Raw genomic sequence first — 20629 nt, forward strand, 5'->3', positions numbered from 1 at the left:
CCCGGAACAGTTTGGGATGGACGGGACCACCATAAACCTCATCTCGTTCCACCCCCTCGGCATCCAGATGTGAGGGGCGGGAGGATCCAGATGTTGCCCCGCCTCCGCACTACAACTCCCACAACGCCCCGCGTCCCGCTCCACCCGCACTACAGCTCCCACAATGCCGCGCGCTCCCGCCTCCCCCGCCCCGCCGCACCTGACGCGTGCGCACAGCTCCATATGGCTCCAAGATGGCTGACACAGCGTCCGGAGGCTCCGGCACGGTAACGGCGGCTCATCCCCGGGGCGTGGGGCCGCGGTGGCGAATCCCCGGGCGGGGCCGGGCGGGGCGGCAGCGCCCGATCCCTCCGGGGTTCGGAGGAGCTCTCGGCCCGGCCGCGGAGCGCGGAGGCGGCGGGTGGAGAGAGGGAGGCGCTGATTGGCCGGAGGACCTGAGGGGAGGCGGGCTTTGATTGGCTGAGGATGGTGCGCTCGGATTGGCTGGCGGGGGCGGGGCGGGGAGTGCGCGGGTGAGTCCTTAAAGGGGCCGCGTCCCAAAAGTGTCCGAGGAGGTTCTGTAAGGACATGTGTGTAAATATATATATATATATGTATATGTATATATATATGTATATGCGTGTATATATATATACAAGCATGCCCAGGTGTGTGTGTGAATGTACAGGAGTGTGCTCCTGCTCCCTTCCCATTACCTGCTCCCTGGCCCATCCCGTTATTTGCTCCCAGACCCTTCCCATTACCTGCTCCCAAAACTTTTCCAGTCCCTGCTCCCAGACCCTTCCCAGCATCTGCTTCCCTGACCCTTCCCATGTTCCTTCCCAGTCTCTGCTCCCAGTCCTGTGTCATTACCTACTCCCAGACCCTTCCCAGTCCCCACTCCAGGTCCCTTCCCATTACCTACTCCCAGACCCTTCCCAGTCTCTGCTCCAGGTCCCTTCCAGTTACTCCCAGACCCTTCCCAGCCCCTTCTCCCAGACCCTTCCCAGTCCCCGCTCCAGGTCCCTTCCAGCTACTCCTGGACCATTCCCAGTCCCTTCTCCCAGACCCTCCCAGTCCCTGCTCCAGGTCCCTTCCAGCTACTCCCAGACCCTTCCCAGCCCCTTCTCCCAGACCCTTCCCAGTCCCCACTCCAGGTCCCTTCCAGTTACTCCCAGACCCTTCCCAGCCCCTTCTCCCAGACCCTCCCAGTCCCTGCTCCATGTCCCTTCCCATTACCTACTCCCAGACCCTTCCCAGTCCCCACTCCAGGTCCCTTCCAGCTACTCCTGGACCTTTCCCAGTCCCTTCTCCCAGACCTTTCCCACTCCCTGCTCCAGGTCCCTTCCAGCTACTCCTGGACCCTTCCCAGTCCCCACTCCAGGTCCCTTCCAGCTACTCCTGGACCCTTCCCAGCCCCTTCTCCCAGATCCTTCCCACTCCCTCCTCCATGTCCCTTCCCATGACCTACTCCCAGACCCTTCCCAGGAGCTGCTGTTCCCTGGCCCATCCCAATCCCCTCTCCATGTCCCTTCCAGCGTCTCCCAGACCTTTCCTTTTATCTGCTCCCAGCCCGATCCCATTATTTGCTCCCAGCCCCTGCTCCATGTTCCTTCCCCCTGCTCTGGGACCCTTCCCAGTCCCTTCTCCCAGACCCTTCCCAGACCCTTCTCCCAGACCCTCCCAGTCCCTGCTCCATGTCCCTTCCAGCTACTCCTGGACCCTTCCCAGTCCCCACTCCAGGTCCCTTCCAGCTACTCCTGGACCCTTCCCAGTCCCTTCTCCCAGACCCTTCCCAGTCCCCACTCCATGTCCCTTCCCATTACCTGCTCCCAGACCCTTCCCAGTCTCTGCTCCAGGTCCCTTCCAGCTACTCCTGGACCATTCCCAGTCCCTTCTCCCAGACCCTCCCAGTCCCTGCTCCATGTCCCTTCCCATTACCTACTCCCAGACCTTTCCCAGTCTCCACTCCATGTCCCTTCCAGCTGCTCCTGGACCCTTCCCAGTCCCTTCTCCCAAGCCCTTCCATTACCTGCCCCATCCTGACACTGAGCCATGCCATAAATCAAGTGCCTCAGGATGGGAGAGAATTTGCTGGAAGTCCTTGCAAGGAGTTTCAAAGATAAACCCAGACTTTTCCTGGAGTTTCAATGCTTCCAGATAGTTGTTTGTTAAATCTTAGCAGAGGAACAGAGCCACCAACGTGACCCAGGTACAGCATAGAGCACAGAAAAGCAGGAGTGAGGCCTCCCTATCAAGATTTACACAGATTTTTAAAGATAATTTAACCAATGGTTACTAAAAACGTACATTATTTTCATTTTCCTGCCAATTATTCAGTAACACGGGCAGGAACTGCGGAATTCTCTATCCAATCATCCCAAACTACTTCTACTGCAGAACATGGAGTAGTAGAAGAAGGAGAATTTTGATTTTTTTTTTTATTTTTTTTACTCTTATCTATTAACTACAAAGAGAAGCCCCAAACCTCTACATTTTTCTGCCTGTGACAATCTTACAGAGCAGTCTATCACCTAATTCCCAACACTGTATTTTCTAGTTGTTGTCTGACTGTTGGTAATTTTTTCCAAGGTTGGAGGCTAAAACAGTGTTGTTCAGGGGAGTAAGAACCCTTAAAAACAGGCAGAGAAATATTCTCGGCACTCTGAGTTCCTACACCATCCCATCCCATGGATCCCATCCCATCCCATCCCATCCCATGGATCCCATCCCATCCCATCCCATCCCATCCCATCCCATCCCATCCCATCCCATCCCATGCCATGGATCCCATCCCACCCCATCCCATCCCATCCCATGGATCCCATCCCATCCCATGGATCCCATCCCATCCCACCCCACCCCACCCCACCCCATCCCACCCCATCCCCACCCCATCCCATCCCATCCCATGGATCCCATCCCATCCCACCCCATCCCATCCCATCCCATCCCACCCCACCCCATCCCCACCCCATCCCATCCCATGGATCCCATCCCATCCCATCCCACCCCACCCCACCCCACCCCACCCCATCCCATCCCATCCCATCCCATCCCATCCCATCCCATCCCATCCCATCCCATCCCATCCCATCCCATCCCATGGATCTCATCCCATCCCATGGATCCCATCCCATCCCACCCCATCCCCACCCCATCCCCACCCCACCCCACCCCATCCCATCCCATCCCATCCCATCCCATCCCATCCCATCCCATCCCATCCCATCCCATCCCATCCCATCCCATCCCATCCCATGGATCCCATCCCATCCCACCCCATCCCCACCCCATCCCATCCCATCCCATCGATCCCATCCCATCGATCCCATCCCATCGATCCCATCCCACCCCACCCCATCCCACCCCATCCCATCCCCATCCCATCCCATCCCATCCCATCCCATCCCATCCCATCCCATCCCATGGATCCCATCCCATCCCACCCCATGGATCCCATCCCACCCCACCCCACCCCATCCCATCCCATCCCATCCCATCCCACCCCATCCCACCCCATCCCATCCCATCCCATCCCATCCCATCCCATCCCATGGATCCCATCCCATCCCATGGATCCCATCCCATGGATCCCATCCCATCCCATCCCATCCCATCCCATCCCATGGATCCCATCCCATCCCATCCCATCCCATGGATCCCATCCCATCCCATCCCATGGATCCCATCCTATCCCATGGATCCCATCCCATCCCATCCCACCCCACCCCACCCCACCCCATGGATCCCATCCCATGGATCCCATCCCACCCCACCCCACCCCACCCCACCCCATCCCATCCCATGGATCCCATCCCATCCCATCCCATGGATCCCATCCCATCCCATCCCATCCCATCCCATCCCATCCCATCCCATCCCATGGATCCCACCCCACCCTCCCCCCCCCATCCCTCTCCCATGTCCCTTCCAGCCTCTCTGGGGCCAGCCCTTCTTGCTCGCTTCTCCCGGCTGGGTTCCAAGATGCCTCTCCCCATCTCCTAACGCTCCATTCCCGAAATGCCAGCGGGCAGGCAGCAAGCAGGCGGGCACCCCTGCGGACAATTACCACCTGGCACGGCGCCGGACGCTGCAGGTGGTGGTCAGCTCGCTGCTCACCGAGGCCGGCTTCGAGAGCGCCGAGAAAGCCGCGGTGGAGACTCTCACCGAGATGATCCAGAGCTGTGAGTGCCCCCAGGGGCTCATCCAAGGATCCCCCCCTGTGATTCCAGAGGGGTTTGATCCCGGTTTTATCGTTGCTGAGGGTGTTGGGAAAAGGAGGAGGTTGGGTTGGTGGCTGGAGCGCAGCGCTGGAGGTGCAGATTTCTGTGGGTTTCTGGTTTATCCCAGCTGAGAAATCTGTATTTTTTTTTTTTTTACTGAGTGGTTACTCATTAGATACTCCCAGGAGCTTCGTGTTGCTGGAATAAACAAAATGCCAGGTATTTGGTTCATGAAGGCCCTCGTGGAGCAGCTGTGCTTCTTCCTGTGTGGGTGTTGTTGAAAACCTCACCTACAAATTGTTCTGAAATCGAGAAATGATCCAATTCTGGGGTTTTTTTTCATGTTTTAGATGCAGATTTGCATTTTGCCCTTGTGGCAAACACTGATTTTTTTTAATCTTTTAAACACCCAGCCTGCAAAGTGCTCCATTCCAGGGGGTTCTTTTTCATTCCTTGCTAAATTTGTTGCCAATTCCCATCCCTGGAGCTGCCACAGATGTGTGATCACTGCAGATGAAACGTGTGCTGGTTTTATCCTGCAGATATCTCAGAAATTGGGAGGAGTGCCAAGTCCTACTGCGAGCACACGGCCAGGACCCAGCCCACACTCTCGGATATCGTGGTGACCCTCGTGGAAATGGGTGAGCAGCTCCCTCTTCCCACTCTTCCCACCTTTTGCATCGGGAAATCTGCCCCTGAATCTGGGATTTGGGTGGTGCCCGCTGCTGTGGACACCCACAGCTCGTGGTTTTCCTTCTTGTTTAATTTGGAGCTGTTGGAAAAATTCTGGAGAGAGGGGAATTTGGACAGGGGAAAAACTCCTGGAGTGATTCCTGTTTCCCTTTTCTGTGTTCCAGGGTTCAATGTGGAAACTCTTCCCGCCTATGCCAAGCGTTCCCAGAGGATGGTGATCACTGCCCGTACGTGGGGAGCTGGGAATAGTTTGGAATTCCTCTCTGCTGCCTTCCAGAGAGCTCCTGATGAGCTTTCTGAGGGATGGTGCCAGGAATTCAGGGCTCCTGTGGTGACACTGCAGGAGGTGAAGGGACCTCAGTCACTCAGGGGAGCCTTCAGGGTGGTTTTGCTGCAGGACAGAGGGGCCAAGGGATCCTTTTGCCTTCTGGGGTGCCAATCCCAAGCTTGTGGGATGTGCTCCATCCCTTGGATGGAGTCTGGGATGGGCTCACAGCGCTTTGGGGTGAGCCTGGGAGGGAGGAACCCCCTGATTCCCGTGGTTTCCCACTGCAGCTCCGGTGACAAACCAGCCCGTGACTCCCAAGGCCCTGACAGCTGGGCAGAACAAGCCTCATCCACCCCACATTCCCGGCCATTTCCCGGAGTTCCCAGATCCTCACACTTACATCAAGACACCGGTGAGTGAAAACAACATTTCTGTGCTGTTTGAGGTCTGTCTGAAGTCCAGGAGCGGGGTGGTTTTACTGCAGTGCCATTTATCCAAAATATTGCTTTTCCTGGCTTAAAACAGTCCTTCTTTGTGGGTTGTGGGCATCCCTTGGCATTCAGACATCAGCCAGAATCCCAGGATTTCTGCCTGATTTTTGTGCTGGTTGGGATCTGTTTGAAGTCCAGAACTCCAGGAGTGGTGCTTTTTTTAACTGCAGTGCTGGTGCCATTTGTCCAAAATACTGCTTTTCCTGGCTTAAAATATTCCTTGCTTGTGGGTTGTGAACATCCCTTGGGATGGGATCCTTCCCATTACCTGCTCCCAGATCCTTCTGAGTTTAGAATCCCTGGTCCACTCCCTGGTCCATCCCATAACCTGCTCCCAGATCCTTCCCAGTTTAGAATCCCTGGCCCATCCCATTATCCACTCCCCGGTCCATCCCATTACCTTCCCCCAGACCCTTTCCAGTTTAAAATCCCTGGCCCACCCCATTATCCACTCCCTGGTCCATCCCATTACCTTCCCCCAGACCCTTTCCAGTTTAGAATCCCTGGCCCACCCCATTATCCACTCCCTGGTCCATCCCATTACCTTCTCCCAGATCCTTTCCAGTTTAAAATCCCTGGCCCATCCCATTATCCACTCCCTGGTCCATCCCATTATCTTCCCCAGACCCTTCTCAGTTCAGAATCCCTGGCCCATCCCATTATCCACTCCCTGGTCCATCCCATAACCTGCTCCCAGACCCTTCCCAGTTTAGAATCCCTGGCCCATCCCATTACCTGCTCCAAGACCCTTCCCAGTTTAAAATCCCTGGCCCATCCCATTATCCAATCCCTGGTCCATCCCATTATCTTCCCCAGGCCCTTCCCTGTTTAGAATCCCTGGCCCATCCCATTATCCAATCCCTGGTCCATCCCATTATCTTCCCCAGACCCTTTCCAGTTTAGAATCCCTGGTCCATCCCATTATCCACTCCCTGGTCCATCCCATTACCTGCTCCCAGACCCTTCCCAGTTCGGAATCCCTGGTCCATCCCATTATCCACTCCCTGGCCCATCCCATTACCTGCTCCCAGACCCTTCCCAGTTTAGAATCCCTGGCCCATCCCATTATCCACTCCCTGGTCCATCCCACTACCTTCCCCCAGACCCTTCCCAGCACAAAATCTCTGGATTTCTGGCTGCTGGACCTCTGTAACTCTCCAAAAACCCGTGGATACTGAAGAGCAGAGCCTGCAGCTCCTCCATCCGTGTGATATTTGGAAGTGGAGCTGCTCCATCCCTTTCTTTCCCTGCTCCAGACCTACCGGGAGCCGGTGTCCGACTACCAGGTGCTGCGGGAAAAGGCGGCTTCCCAACGGAGGGACGTGGAAAGGGCCCTCACACGGTTCATGGCCAAGACTGGAGAGACCCAGAGCCTCTTCAAGGATGATGTCAGCACATTCCCACGTCAGTGATTCCATCATTTTGCATCCCTGCTTCCCCCCCCTGTAGGGTTTGGGAATTGTCCTGTGGTGTTTGCCCTGCTGAGGTGCTGGACGGTCGGGAAAGGAGGGATTTGGGGGTTAAAATGGGGAGGAAAACCAGAAAGCTGCTCCTAAACTCCTCAAAGCTCCCTTTTAGCTCCTGGTGAAGGCTGAGAGGGGCTGAATCCAAAGCTCATCCCAATCCTGGCTCCACCTCCTGTAACCTAAACAAGGAATTTCTTCTCCCTGCCATTTTCCTGCTGCTGGGAATTTTCCTGTCTCTCTGCCTGAAGAGCAGTGATGAGAATTCCCACTTTGCCAAGGCTCTCTGACAGCTTCCCTTAAGGGGAACCCAACTTCCCAGATAATTGGGATTGTATGGTGGAGCTCAGGAAGGAATTTTTGTGTTGGAACACTGCTGTGTCCTTGGCTGGAAACATAAAGAGGCTCCAGAAAATTGGGAAGTAGAGACTGCCATCTTTTAGGGATCAGGATTTCCTTCCTGATCCTTGGGAACAGCAGGAAAAGGAAGCGTGTCCAAACCCAGAACCAGCGAAATGTTCGATCTCTGTAACTTTGTGCTTCATTTTTGAGGGGAGGAATTTTCTCCCAGCTTCCTGACTGTGTGTCCTCTTCTCCCAAATCCCAGTGATTGCTGCCAGGCCTTTCACTGTGCCCTACCTGACAGCTCTGCTCCCCTCCGAGCTGGAAATGCAGCAGATGGAGGAGACGGATTCCTCGGAGCAGGACGAGCAGACGGACACCGAGAACCTCCCGCTGCACATGAGCACGGTAGGGCCACCCTGGGGGGGCTCCTGGGGGCCATTCCTGCAGCTGGGAAACCTGGATGTGCCTCCTGGGAAACGGGAAGTGGAGCTGAACATTGTCAGGGGTCTTGAGCTTGGAATTCTGGCTCTGATTCCTGGGAAATGGGAAGTGGAGCTGAACATTGTCCTGGTTCTTCAGCTTGGAATTCTGGCTCTGATTCCTGGGAAATGGGAAGTGGAGCTGAACATTGTCAAGGGTCTTGAGCTTGGAATTCTGGCTTTGATTCCTGGGAAATGGGAAGTGGAGCTCAACATTGTCAGGGGTCTTGAGCTTGGAATTCTGGCTCTGATTCCTGGGAAATGGAGCTGAACATTGTCAGGGGTCTTCAACTTGGAATTCTGGCTCTGTCTCCTGGGAAATGGGCAGAGTGGGTGGGAAATGGCAACTAAAATCGTTGTGGTTCTTCAGCCTGGAAAACCTGGCTCTGTTTCCTGGGAAATGGGAAATGGATCTAAACACTGTCAGGGTTCTCGAGCTTAGGAAAACCTGGCTTTGTCTCCTGGGAAATGGGAAATGGGAACTGGATCTAAACATTGTCCTGGCTCTTCAGCTCCCTGCAGAGTTCATTGCAGAACGAGGCTGGAGCAGGAGCTTTCAGTACATCCCGAATTTCAGCGTCAGGGAAGAGGGCTCTCCTTGGGTCCCAGCTTCCCAAGGGATTTTCTTGTGTTAGAAACCAGGAGGCCTGGCCTTTAATGCAGCTCCTTGTGTGCTTGGCTGTTGATTATCCCTCCTGCCCACAGGTTCTGGGGCTTGAACTTGGAATCCTGGAATGCTTTGGGATGAGAGGGACCTTAAAAATCTTATCCCATGGGCAGGGACACCTTCCCCTATCCCAGGGTGCTCCAGCCTGGCCTCAGACACTTCCAGGGATGGGGTAGCCACAGCTTCTGTGGGCAGAAGGATTTCTAAGCCTGACTTTGTTTTTTTATTCTTGTTTTTGACTGTGCCAGGATGATTCCGGACCCGAGAAGGAGAACACCTCAGTGCTGCAGCAGAACAGCTCCCTGGCAGGCAGCAGGAACGGGGAGGAGAACGTCATCGACAATCCCTACCTGCGGCCCGTGAAGAAACCCAAAATCCGCAGGAAGAAGTGAGGGGGGAGCTGGAATTCCTGTGGCTGCTCAGAGAACCACAGAGGAGGGGTCAGGAGAGGCAATCCAGCTGAGGAGGGATCTCTCTGCATGGTCAGCTCCACTCCCATCCTGCTTCCCAGGGCTCCCTCTTCCCTCTGCTCACTGGGATGGTCCAGGAAAACCACCTGGGAATTGTCTGGGGGACTTTGGTTTCCACGGTGGGGAGGATTCATTTTCTGAAGAGCTGGAGGACACAGGGCTTGGATTTGGAGCTGTGGGACACGGGGAATTTTCCTGCTCCCACTTCCCAGCAGAACACAAAGGCATCGTTGGTGTGTTGGTGCCTGGCAGGCTGGAAGAGGAACTTCCATCAACCCTTAAATCCAAGGAATGTGTATTAACAAAGAGAAAACTCCCAGGGAGGTTCTTCCTTTTGCATTCTTGGCCAGGTGAAAGCAAACAAATCTTTTCTTTTGTAACCTGAAGGTGTTGGTAAAGGAGTGAAGTGTAAATACAGAGAGCTCCAAGGACATTTTATTCCCACCTTGCAGCTGCCCTGGGGACTGGAAACTTCTCAAGTGTGGTGGTGTTTATCCTGCCCTGCTCTGAGAGCGTTTTCCTGTCACAGCTGCTTCGGGCTCCTTTGCAGTTCATTGTTGTTTTCCACACAGCTCAAATCCTTGGAGAGTTCCTGCCTTCCCCCCCCTTTCTTTGGAAGCTGGAAAATGGAACAAAGCTGCACAGATGGCAGCAGTGATCACACTTCTTGCATTTTATCTGCTCTCAAAGACGTGCTTTTATCAGCAGAAGTTGGGGTTTTTTCCCCCCTGCTTTATTTCACCCTTTTATTTCCTTTATTTTTATGGGAGTGTTGTCATTATTGGCTGGTTCTGGAGGGGTTTGCTTTCATTTTCCTTCAGCATTTTTTTTTGGCAAAATATGGGTTCAATATCCTTGAGAAAAGACTCCTGTGGTTTGGTCCAACCTTCCAAGAATCCCAAATTCACCTCCATGCAGTTAAAAGGATCCTCCCTCTTCCCCCATCACCCAGGGAGGAGGAAAATAAAAAGAAGCTCTTCATTTTCAATGAAAATGGAGATGTTCCTGCCAAAAAATCTGAAATTAAATCTCAGAAAACCCCCTCTGTGTGTGCCATTGTCACTTCTGCTGGTGCCTTGCTTGTACAGAATGACAAATGTACAGACACACCCTGTATATGTTTGTATATATCCAAAAGTTTTATCTTTTTTTAACTTTTTTTTTGTTTCTTCAAGGAGAAAAATCCCTCGCTGGGTAGGGGAGGAAAAAAAAAAAAAGTGGAATGAAAATTGTAATTTTTATGTTCATAATAAAAGAAATTTTATCTCCTACGAGCAAAGCTGAGTCCTTCACGTTTCAGGAGTGGGAAAGCACCTCACACATCTTTTTTTTTTCTGGTTAGAAAGAATTAAGTGGAGGTGAACCACGATGTCCACCAGGAATACAAAAGTGAAGCCTTCAACAGCCTAAAAGCCCCAAATTTTAGGGCAAGAAAAATTCCAGGGAGCCTAATGTTGCTTCAAAATCTTGCACCAAAAAGGGACAGCTGTGACTCCAAAAGTCAGGCTGGGAGCAGCTGTGAGAGCTCCTGAAAGTGAGAATTGGAAGAATAAATGTTGGGTTTATGGCTAAAATTGGGCTGCAGGTGAAATTTGCTACAGAAACAATAAATAAATAGAGGAAATTGGAAGAAGAGTGGAGCTGGAATTACACCCAGAGGGATTTTGCCTCTCCAAGGTCTCTGTGGGATTGGGATCGGACTCATCCGTGGGAGGGTTTGGAAACAGAGAATTCTCAAAGGTCTGAGGGGGAAACAGCTGCCCCAACACCAGGAACTTTCTGTTTCAGGCCACGTTTATTTTTGTGGCCAGATTCTCAGTTCAAGCATCTTTCTTGTTGGCTTGAGAATATTTTTGTGTCATCAGGGAGGGAGCCAAAATGCAAAAATCCACCTGCTGGGGCCTGCTGGGGCCTGGTGGGGCCTGTCCCAACGCAGCCTCTTTCCCTCAGAAGTTTTCAGGGTGTTATTTTGGGCACAAAGACATTGAACACCCTCTGAGGGTACCAAAACCACCTCAATATTCCTGATTTTTCCTCAGGTTGTGGGGAAATCCCTTGGGATATGATGAGAAAGTTGGTGGAAGGGGGGGGAACAGCAGGAAAAGCTGAGGGGAAGATGGGGATGTTCATTCCTGGCGCTGAGGAAATGGAGGAGCTGCCCTTTGGTTGTGGTTATTTGGCTCTTTTCCTGCCTCAGGAAAAGCTGGATTTTGAGGGAAAAGTGAGGAAATCCATGGAAGGAGGGGGATGAGCTGAGGGGGGGACTTGGGGTTGTGGTTTCCAAGCCCCTCGCAGCCGCTCCCTCCCTCCCTTTCCAAAGGGATCATGGAGAGGGTTTTTATTTATTTCCAGCAGGATTTGGGAGAGACTTGTGAGGGGAAAAGCTGGAAAACTCGCAGGTTGAGACAATGGTGATTTAATAGGGCAAGCAAAGGAAAACAAAGAGTTGATTCCCTGCTTCCCACAGGCACCTCCAGGCGAGCAAGGCCTCATCCAAGGCGGTCGTGGAATGACTGGAAAATCATGGAATGGTTTGGAGCCTGTGACTTGTCCAAATATCCCCCAATTCCTCCCCTTTCCCCCTCATTTCGTATCCTGAGCAGGATGGAATATCCCTTCATTTGTGTCTCCCTCAAAACTTCCCAACTTCTCCCTCAGGAAAAGCAGGAAAGGCCCCAGTGCTGTGGAAGCCCTGTACAGCAATGACCAAAAAATCCCAATATTAACCAAAATATCCCAATATTATTGACCTTGTGTTCAGCACAAATCCAAACTACAGCCTTATTCCAGACACCAGGAAGGAAATCCCTGTTTGAAAAGATTTTATTTTATTTTATTTTATTTTATTTTATTTTATTTTATTTTATTTTATTATTTTACTTTCATGTATTTGGATTTTATTTCAGTTCATTATTTTCAATTTTTTAAAAAATCTCTTCAATATATTTAAACCATATTAAAATATTTTAAGACCTCTTTAAACTATTTTAAAACAAATTCTGGAGTTAACTTTCTTCCCAAGTGGCTGGAATGGGGCTGGTTTTGCACTTGTGCTGAGCACGGGGTTGAAAATATTGAGCTGTTTTTGTTACAGCTGAGCAGAGCTATTTTAAAACATTTAAAATATTTAAAATATTTGATTTATTAAGCTTGATGGTGCAGGTGAGCGTTTCCAAAGGAAGGAGGTTGTGGCACAGTTGGAATCCTCAGCTGTGGTACAGCTTCAGGTAAGCTTGTCTGGCCTGATTTTTCCGGAATTTTTTATCCAGAGTCATCTAAAAAACACCAACTTTTCATGAATAACAATGAAAATGTTCCAGAAAAGGAAGGGATGAGACCTCGACCTGTGCTTTAAATGATATTTTCTTTCCAGCAGAGCCACACAAGGCAGTGGAGGCCACGCTTTGCTCCCTTCGGGAGTGGAAACTTCCAGAGGAAATTTCTGAATAAAAGGGGTTTTTTTTTTTGGAAGGATTTTGCAAACAGGCATTTTCTGAGAGAAAATCACTTTGTCTCCTGTGGCCCAGGCAGGAAAGGATAACAAAGAACAGTGAAAATACAAACTGAAAAGGAAATTTCCTCTCACAGAAGCAGGAGAGGATAACAAAACATGGCGAAAACGGGAAGTGAAAAGGAAATTTCCTTTTTCAGAAGCTTTGAGGCAGGAATAACAGCCTCTTATCCCCATCCTCACCTTCTGGATTTGCAGTTTCACCATCCTCTGGGGTAGTGCTGCCACTGTGGCCCAGTCTGGAGCCCCAAATTTCATCGGCCAAGTGACCCTTCTGGTTAAAGGCTGTTCTATGTTGTAAGTTCCAGGCCTAAAGCAAACAGGCACCAGATATCTCAGTTTTGGAGCTGGTTTTGGCTGGTTTGTAATTCCTGAATTTACCTCTGTGGTCAGCTAAAATACAATTATTCATTCACAGCAACAATAATGCCTCAGAAAAGGAAGATGTGAGGCAGCATCGAGAACCCTGACCTGGGTTTTGAAGCGATTTTTTGTTTTCAGCAGAGCCCCACGGGGCAGATCCATGGGAATTCCATGCTGTGGTGTCCCAGTCATCGTCCTAAGCTAAAGCCTAAAGCAGAGGCAGCTTTTTGGAGATAAAAAGCCTTTTTTTGCAGCTAAAAAGCTTTGTTTGGAGATCAAAAGCTTTACTGAGAACTGCATCCCCACCTCCCATTTGTGCATTTCTCCCTGCCAGGATTCCTGCTTATTGTGAGAAAACGAGTTAAATTACCCAGGGTAAAATTCCTGATCTGGAATCCGGGCTGGGAATCGAGGTGTGCTGGAGAAAAAGGGAACACGGGCAGGCTGGCACCTCCTCTCATCCCTCGGGAAGGGCCGGTACGCGCCGGGGCCGGGGGTCACCGTCTGCAGGGGAAAAAAAACCCCTCAGGATGGAGGATTTTGTGCCAAACATTCCCAGAGCAGCAGCCAGGTGGATGTCACAGCCTCGCTGGGGAATATTTTGGCTGCTTTCTCCTCCATTTTTGGCCTTCTCCTTACCCGGGCGCTCAGCTGGAAGCGCGGGGCTGTCCTGGCTCCCATCACGTATCCCCGGCTGCTCATGGGTCGGGTGCTCATGGAGGATTTGAGGATGTTTTTCTGCAATTGGAAACCCAAAATGATTTATTGATGTTTTAAAGACACCCTTTGCAGGGCAGAATTACCTCGGCAGCAAACGTTATTCCTATTAAAGTTATTCCTAATAATTCCACTGATTGCTCTTTCCTGCAGAGCCTCAAGGACTGGTTGGGAAAAGAGATAATTCCTTTTTCCAGGTGGGTGTGGGGACATCCTGCAGCGGGTTTGCAGGGCAGGAGTGCATGAGCAGCAGATACTATTCCTACTATAATTATTCCTATTAATTCCCCTAATTTCTCATTCCTACAGAGTCTCAAGGATTGGTTGGGAAGGGAGGGAATTCCTTTTTCCAGGTGGATGTGGGGACATCCTGCAGTGGGTTTGCAGGGCAGGAGTGCATGAGCAGCAGATACTATTCCTACTATAATTATTCCTATTAATTCCCCTAATTTCTCATTCCTGCAGAGCCTCAAGGATTGGTTGGGAAGAGAGATAATTCCTTTTTCCAGGTGGGTGTGGGGACATCCTGCAGCGGGTTTACAGGGCAGGAGTGCATGAGCAGCAGATCTTATTCCTATTAATTCCCCTAATTTCTCACTGCTGCAGAGCCTTGAGGACTGGTTGGGAAAGGAGAGAATTCCTTTTCCCAGGTGGGTGTGGGGCATCCTGCAGTGGGTTTGTGGGGCAGCTGTGGCCCCATTGCTCCTGTGCTTTCTGGGAAGGAGCCCAGAATGGAAGAACAACTCACCTCTGGCCCCAGGTAAGAGCCTGGCCCCAGGAGAGGGTTTCCCTGCACTGCTGTCACCTCGATTCCCAGCCTGTCTGGGGCGTAGTAGTAGGGGAACATTTTCCGTTCTTGGGTTGTCCCGGAGGAGATGCGCTTCTGCACGGCTGGGGGACGAGCAGAGGGAAATGCCACCAGCGGGATGAACAAAACAGAGGAAAGAGAGAAAACAGTGACCACTTGCTGCTCCCCCTTCATCTCCCACGTGGGAACCTCCCTTGACCCTGGGTATTTGGGAGGGATCTGCCCTTCGGCTCTGCCTGATCCCTCCTGCCCTGCTGGTTTTCCCCAGCCTGAGCAAGGAATTGGGATCAGCTCCGTGGTGGGAAGGTCGCTGGGGAAGCCGATGCAACTGGGGAGGTGAAGGAGAAGAAAACACAGCTCCCCTGGGTGCCCCCAGCTCGCCCAGCTCTCACCTTTTGGGTCCTGCCCCGCTGCCATCCTGCCGTGCCAGATCTTCCCGGGATGGGCTCTGCGTGCTCCAGTTGTTATAGCCATGGAGCAAGGGGATGGCAGCCCATGGAAGGAGCGGGAGAAAGCTGAGGATTCACATTTCCCTGTGGAATGTGCTGGGCTGGCTCAGGAGAGCAGCCTGGGATTGTGATGTCACAGCCTTGGGGATGTGACAACAGTTCCTCTCCCGGTTTCCAAGTGGCTGCCAGGGTAGGGCAGAAAAAAAAACCCCGGGGAAAATGCCAGGCTGGGATTAAATCCAAGCCCTTCCCCAAGCAGAAGTGTGAACGTCCTGATAGAATCAGGAAGAACCGGAATACAAAGGATTGAATGAGTTGAAGCAGGAAGTTGTTGCTTTTGCAGAAAGCTTTATTTAATCATTCTTATTGTGCGCAGTTGGATCAGAGGATCAATGGGCTGGAACAGCATCGGGATCTCCATGGCCGGTCCCCACCATCGGCTCTGCAGCTCCCCCCACACCTTCAGCAGCTGCAGGGCTGTGAGGACGGCGCTGTGCAGAGCTCTGGCAGCCTGAAAAGAAAGCAGGATTTTCCTTGGGGAAGGGATGGTGTTTAAATGCCCCCCCTCCCACGGCCCCACAGCGTTCCCAGCCCCGTGGCCTCTGGAGCCGCTGGAAGGGGCAGAAGCCCGGCTCCCTCCCGGCTCACTCACGGCACGGTCACAGCCCCAGGCCCTTCTTCAGCGTGGAGATCAGGGGGTATTTGCCCTCGTGGCAGAAGGTGCCGGTGAAGTCATCCAGGTCGATGGTCCAAACCATGGCCCCACCAAAGTTGTTCTCCTTCAGCCAATCCACCTGTGGGGTGCCAAGGAGAAATCCCAGTGAGCCCCAGCAACTGATCCCACAGAAGGCTCCGGCCCCGTCCCAGCACAGCCCCGCTGCCCCCAGACCTTGAGGCCGAAGCTCTTGACGTTGTCGTAGCCGATCCATTCGCTGCCCTTGTAGGCGTAGGGCACGTCCTCGGGGGCATCCCAAGCCTGGGTGGCTCCGGAGTTCAGGAAGCTGCAGATCTGGGAAAAAGGGCAGAGCAGGACAATCAGCGAGGGGCTGTGGAAAGGGCAGCGGGAACGTGGGCTGGGTTAGGAATTCCATGCTGGGAAGTCCCAGCAGTGTCCGTGCTGCCCTTGCAGCGCTGGGGGCGAGTCCCACACGCACCTCGTAGTAAGCCAAGAGCCCGGCCTCCCCGGTGTAGGGTCCCGCGGGGCCAGGGCCGGAGGTTGGGGCTCCGATGCCGGTGTTGGATGGGTTCTGCAGGGTGAAGGTTTTCCCGTAGGTTGGGAATCCCACCAGGAGCTTCTCAGCTGGGGCACCGTTGTTCTTCCAGTAGTTCATGGCGTATTCCTGCAGAAGCCAGCACGGGTCAAGGCCGGGCTGGGATGGGCTGGCGGGAAGAGGAGCCCTGGGCCAGAGGCCCCAAAGGCACTCACAACACTGAGGGTGCTGCCGCTACTGAACAGGGGGCTGTTCTCGCCCGTGGAGCCGTCCCAGGGCCCGTGGAAGTCGTAGGTCATCACGTGGATGTAATCCAGGTACCTGCGGGGAGCAGGGGCTGTGTCCTAACCTGAGGCACCAGAGCTCTGGGTGCCCGGTCACCCCCCAGCCCCGGCCACGGCCCCTCCTGCTGCACATGGGGCTCCCTCAGGGAATCTTTCACTTCAGCACTTCAGGAAAGCCTTCAAATCCCCCCAGTGAGCCCAGATTTGCCACTCACTTGCCAATCTCAGCAATCTCGTAGCCAGCCTGGATGGTGGAAAGTCCGGCAGCAACAGCGGCGGTGACCATGAGCCGGGGCTGGTTGGTCTGTTCGGCTTCCTGCTCGAAGGCTGCCAGCAGTTCCTGAGGGATCCCAGGGACAGGAATCACCTGGGGGCTCTGGGATGGGGCTTTGCAGCCGCCCAGGGCTCACAGGCCTGGAGCCAAGCCCACCTTAACCAGGACAGTGAAGAGACCCTTGTCCTGGGCTGGGCTGCCCCTGGAGCCGGGGTATTCCCAGTCCAGGTCCAGCCCGTCGAATCCGTACTGGCGCAGGAATTTGACCACGGAGTTGATGAAGGTCTGGCGGTTCTGGGGTGTGGAGACCATGGTGGTGAACCTGGGCAAGCAGAGCGGGACAGAGATGGGGTTGGGTTGGAGCCTCTTCCTCCTTTCCCTCCCTTTCCTGGGAGTCATTATTGGAAAGAGTTGGATTGAACTCACTTCTCTGTGCCGAAATTCCATCCTCCAATGGCCAGCAGGGTCTTCAGGTTACTGTTCCTGCAAGGAGGGGACAGGAACCGGAGTCACCCCAAGGCTTTGCAGGCCGGGTCCTTTTGGTGGGAAAGGCCAAGGGCCAACGGGCAGCGCCCGGAGCCGCTGTCCCCAAGCTCAGGGAACGGGGCTGTCACCCTGCCCTGCCCAGCCCCAGAGGGAGCAGCAGCCCTGCCCGAGGCTGCCGGCACTCACTGGTTCTTGAGGCCATTGAAGGACTTGTACAGGGTCTCATCATTCCACTCGTAGGTGGTGATCTCGTTGTTGTTCATGCCGGCGAAGGCGTAGATCAGGTGGTTGCACAGGTAGGGGTCGATGTTCTCAGGGGTGTATTTGCCCTCGCCAGGCCTGTACTGGGCCCAGTTGGTGAAGTAACAGGTCAGCACATAGGCAGTGCCTGCGGGGAGACACAGGGCATGGAGGGGCCTGCAGCGCCCTGGGCACAGCCCGGCCCCTGCGGGCACAGCGGCCGCACGGAGCCGCGGGCAAGCAGCGGGCACAGGCTCCCTGTGCGGGCCAGGAGCTCAGGGAAAGGGCAGCAGGGCTGGCGATGCCTCGGACGCTGCCGGGCTCCCCGGGACAGCCCCGCAGCGGGCGCCTTCCTCCCCTGGCCCTGGGGACGGCTCGGTCCCGCAGCCTCGGGTGCCCTTCAGCTCCTGGCTCGGGCTCTGTGCCCCCGACGGGCCCTTCCTGCCCGGGAGGCAGCCGGGAGCTCCGGGGGAGCTGCTGGAGGGAAGAAGCACCTACCGACGTGGGCGTTCAGCAGCAGGGCCAGGCCTGGCGGGGCACAAGGAAACAACAAACAGGTCACTGGTTGCTCTTAGAAATGCAAAGGTCTTGTGCAAGACTCTGCTCCCAAGCTGAGGCAGAGGAGGTTTTCGACAGAAGAGGCTAAAATCTGTCAAATCATTTCAGGTAAAAGCATAGGAAAGGACCCAAACAGGTGCCAAAGCAGTCATTGGACTTTCAGATTTATATTTCAAAGCACATCTCCGTCCCGGCCTGCGATGGACTCTGTCCATGTTCAAAGCAGAACAGACCCCCAACAGCAGCAGCACTAAAGAATGGAAGTCTCCCTCCCAAAAGGAAATTGTGAAACCTTTGACAGAAAAGAGAGAGCAGCATCTTTATCCCTCCAACCCCCCTGTACAGCAGCAGAGTGCCAGTGGCAGAGCCAGCAGCCCTGGGCAGGAGGGCAGAGAGCTGCAGTTTGCAGCGGCACTCACCGGTGAGCAGAGTGAGCTTGGCCATCTTGGACCAGGACTGATGTGCTCGGGCTCTCTCCCACTTTTATACCCTGCTCCTTCCTCCTGCCAGTCTTACATCAACAGCGAAGGACAAACATTACGAAACTTGGCAAAGATCCCCATCGCCAAATCGGACACCAGGACAATGGGCAGAGCACCCCAGCTGGAGGGGTCACTGGTGTGGGGCTGTGCCACGTCCTGGTGCTGCAAGGGCAGATAAAGAACGGGATTAGATTTCTGGGATTGTCCAAATGCTGTTCTTAACAACAGCTTTGTGTCCCCGCTGGCGACTGCGCAGGGAGCGATGGCTGAAGTGTGAGACCTTGTGCTGTCCTGGAGCCCTTCCAGACATGGTGGCACTGCCAAAACAAAGGGTTTGCACAAGGGTTGGGTGTCCTTTGTGTTGATGGAAACAAAGTGAATCAGAATCAGGTTCTGCTGCGTTGTCCTCCCACTTGTTCTTGTGACCATGGGTGTCAGGAGACTGGGGAAAGATGACAAAAACAATGCTTCTTACAGAAGAACTTTATCAGGTGGAGAATGACTCAGTAAAAACTGTTTGGGTTTTTCTTTAGTGATGGGATTCCTCCTGTCTGCTTCCATGATGTGCCCCCACCTCAGCTGGGTGGGCAAGAGACAGCTCAGACCACAAAGGTCCCTCTGTCCCAACGCTGCCCACAGCGAGTGAGCCCAGATCCCAGAGCCTCCAGCATTCCCAGTGCTGGGAGCCAGAGCCCCGCTCAGCCCTGCCTTGGGACGGTCCCACCAAGGACACCCAACCCTGGCAAAGCCCAGAGCGTGGGTTTGGCAGTGCCACCATGTCTGGAAGGGCTCCAGGACAGCACAAGGTCTCACACTTCAGCCATCGCTCCCTGCGCTGGGATTTGAAGGCTTTCCTGGAAGTGCTGAAGTGAAAGATTCCCTGAGGGAGCCCCATGTGCAGCAGGAGGGGCCGTGGCCGGGGCTGGGGGGTGACCGGGCACCCAGAGCTCTGGTGCCTCGGGTCAGGACACAGCCCCTGCTCCCCACAGGTACCTGGATTACATCCACGTGATGACATTTTTGGGATAATTCCCCCCAGGAAAATTCCCAAGAACGCCATTCCACACTAAAAAACTAAATCCATCCTGGGAACAGATTGTCCCCGGGGCAGTTGTCACTTCTCTGCCTGCACTGAGGAGCACCAGACCAGCAGCCCAAAGGAAGCCTGGCTTTCCCAAAGTTTTCCTTGGAAAACTCATCCAGCTCCTCACATCCAGACCCAACGGCGCCTTTGCTCCATGTGGGAATCCCAAGCTGGATCTTGGCTATCCCAAGGACCTCCCAGCCATTGGCACAAATCCCTCTGGGAGCTGCCAGCTCCAGTGTCCCTGTTCCAGGAACCCGGACCTGCATCCCTGCATCCCGATAAGGATCCCAATGATGTCCAAAGGACACAGTGCCATTCCAGGGACTTTCCCACTTGTCCCTGTGGAGCTTTCCATGGTGACATTCCAAGTGTCCCCAGCAAGGGCAGATAGAGCCAAACTAACTCCCTGAAGGAATGGCTGGGGCACAGCGAGGTCAGCTGGGCTGGGGTGCCCAAGGTTTTGGGAGAAAACAGCAGATTTTTGGGGATTTTTCCTGACAGACACATCTCTGGCTGTGCTGGTGCCATCCCTGAATCTGCCAAACCTCCAGGACAAGAAGGAGGAGAAGGTTTAAGGAATCATCCTGGAAGGAGCACCTGGGCACTGCTGAGCTTGGATACCAGCAAACATCAGGGTCTGCTCTCCGTGAGCCGTCGGGAAAGAGCGGAAGGACAGACGGACTCAATCCCAACAGCCACGGAATCAGCGGGATGGCAGTTCCAGAGGGGAGATGCAGCAGGAGCAGCCCAGAGTGGTGGAATCTCTCTGCAATCCAACACTGGGACAGCTGGAAAGTCCCCCGTCTGCTCTTTTAAATTGGAATTCTTTCAGCAAGGACCAATTCTTGTGCCCACAGCTAAGCAGCTTTGTCAGACCAGAAAAAAGCTGGAAAAGTCCTGAAGGAAAACTCCAGAAGTTGCCCGACTCTCATTTGTTACCTCCCCTGTGAGAACAAGCACCCTTGAGCCTGCCCCAAACGCTCTCCTTTCCACACCAAAACACCTTCCATGGATAACAGAGCTGAAAAGGCTCCAGAGGTCACTGAGGGTGGGATTTTCCAGATCTATTCCAGTTGAA

At 53.7% G+C, this 20629-nt stretch overlaps 4 protein-coding genes across 4 annotated transcripts in view; 1 reads left to right on the top strand and 3 right to left on the bottom strand.

Annotated features, from left to right (window-relative positions):
• CCND3 (cyclin D3) overlaps nucleotides 1-271 on the bottom strand; it is a 36680-nt gene extending 36409 nt beyond the window's left edge. Inside the window, exon 1 of the mRNA XM_068996061.1 lies at nucleotides 200-271. The gene's annotated coding sequence lies outside the window, so the exon portion shown is untranslated. The remainder of the gene's footprint in view (nucleotides 1-199) is intronic.
• Nucleotides 218-10352, top strand: TAF8 (TATA-box binding protein associated factor 8). The gene is made up of 8 exons (XM_068996059.1): nucleotides 218-266; nucleotides 4010-4166; nucleotides 4748-4846; nucleotides 5063-5125; nucleotides 5454-5578; nucleotides 6914-7061; nucleotides 7728-7870; nucleotides 8860-10352. Exons 1-8 carry the CDS (start codon nucleotides 234-236, stop codon nucleotides 9001-9003), a joined length of 912 nt encoding a protein of 303 aa, XP_068852160.1. The 5' UTR covers nucleotides 218-233; the 3' UTR covers nucleotides 9004-10352.
• Nucleotides 10353-11984: 1632 nt separating this feature from the next.
• On the bottom strand, nucleotides 11985-15064 carry CIMAP3 (ciliary microtubule associated protein 3). The gene is made up of 6 exons (XM_068995785.1): nucleotides 14873-15064; nucleotides 14421-14563; nucleotides 13595-13693; nucleotides 13326-13459; nucleotides 12776-12902; nucleotides 11985-12356 (listed from the first exon to the last, which is right to left on the bottom strand). The coding sequence occupies exons 1-6, from the start codon at nucleotides 14952-14954 to the stop codon at nucleotides 12288-12290; spliced, it is 654 nt and encodes a 217-aa protein (XP_068851886.1). The 5' UTR covers nucleotides 14955-15064; the 3' UTR covers nucleotides 11985-12287.
• Nucleotides 15065-15349: 285 nt separating this feature from the next.
• Nucleotides 15350-18498, bottom strand: LOC138098849 (acidic mammalian chitinase-like). Its single transcript, XM_068995713.1, has 11 exons — nucleotides 18402-18498; nucleotides 17923-17952; nucleotides 17371-17572; nucleotides 17125-17181; nucleotides 16855-17020; nucleotides 16640-16764; nucleotides 16356-16461; nucleotides 16084-16269; nucleotides 15819-15938; nucleotides 15582-15723; nucleotides 15350-15440 (listed from the first exon to the last, which is right to left on the bottom strand). Exons 1-10 carry the CDS (start codon nucleotides 18424-18426, stop codon nucleotides 15589-15591), a joined length of 1152 nt encoding a protein of 383 aa, XP_068851814.1. The 5' UTR covers nucleotides 18427-18498; the 3' UTR covers nucleotides 15350-15440; nucleotides 15582-15588.
• Nucleotides 18499-20629: the final 2131 nt, after the last annotated feature.

This window comes from Aphelocoma coerulescens, chromosome 26 (assembly GCF_041296385.1).
Source record: "Aphelocoma coerulescens isolate FSJ_1873_10779 chromosome 26, UR_Acoe_1.0, whole genome shotgun sequence".
Lineage (NCBI taxonomy): Eukaryota > Metazoa > Chordata > Aves > Passeriformes > Corvidae > Aphelocoma > Aphelocoma coerulescens.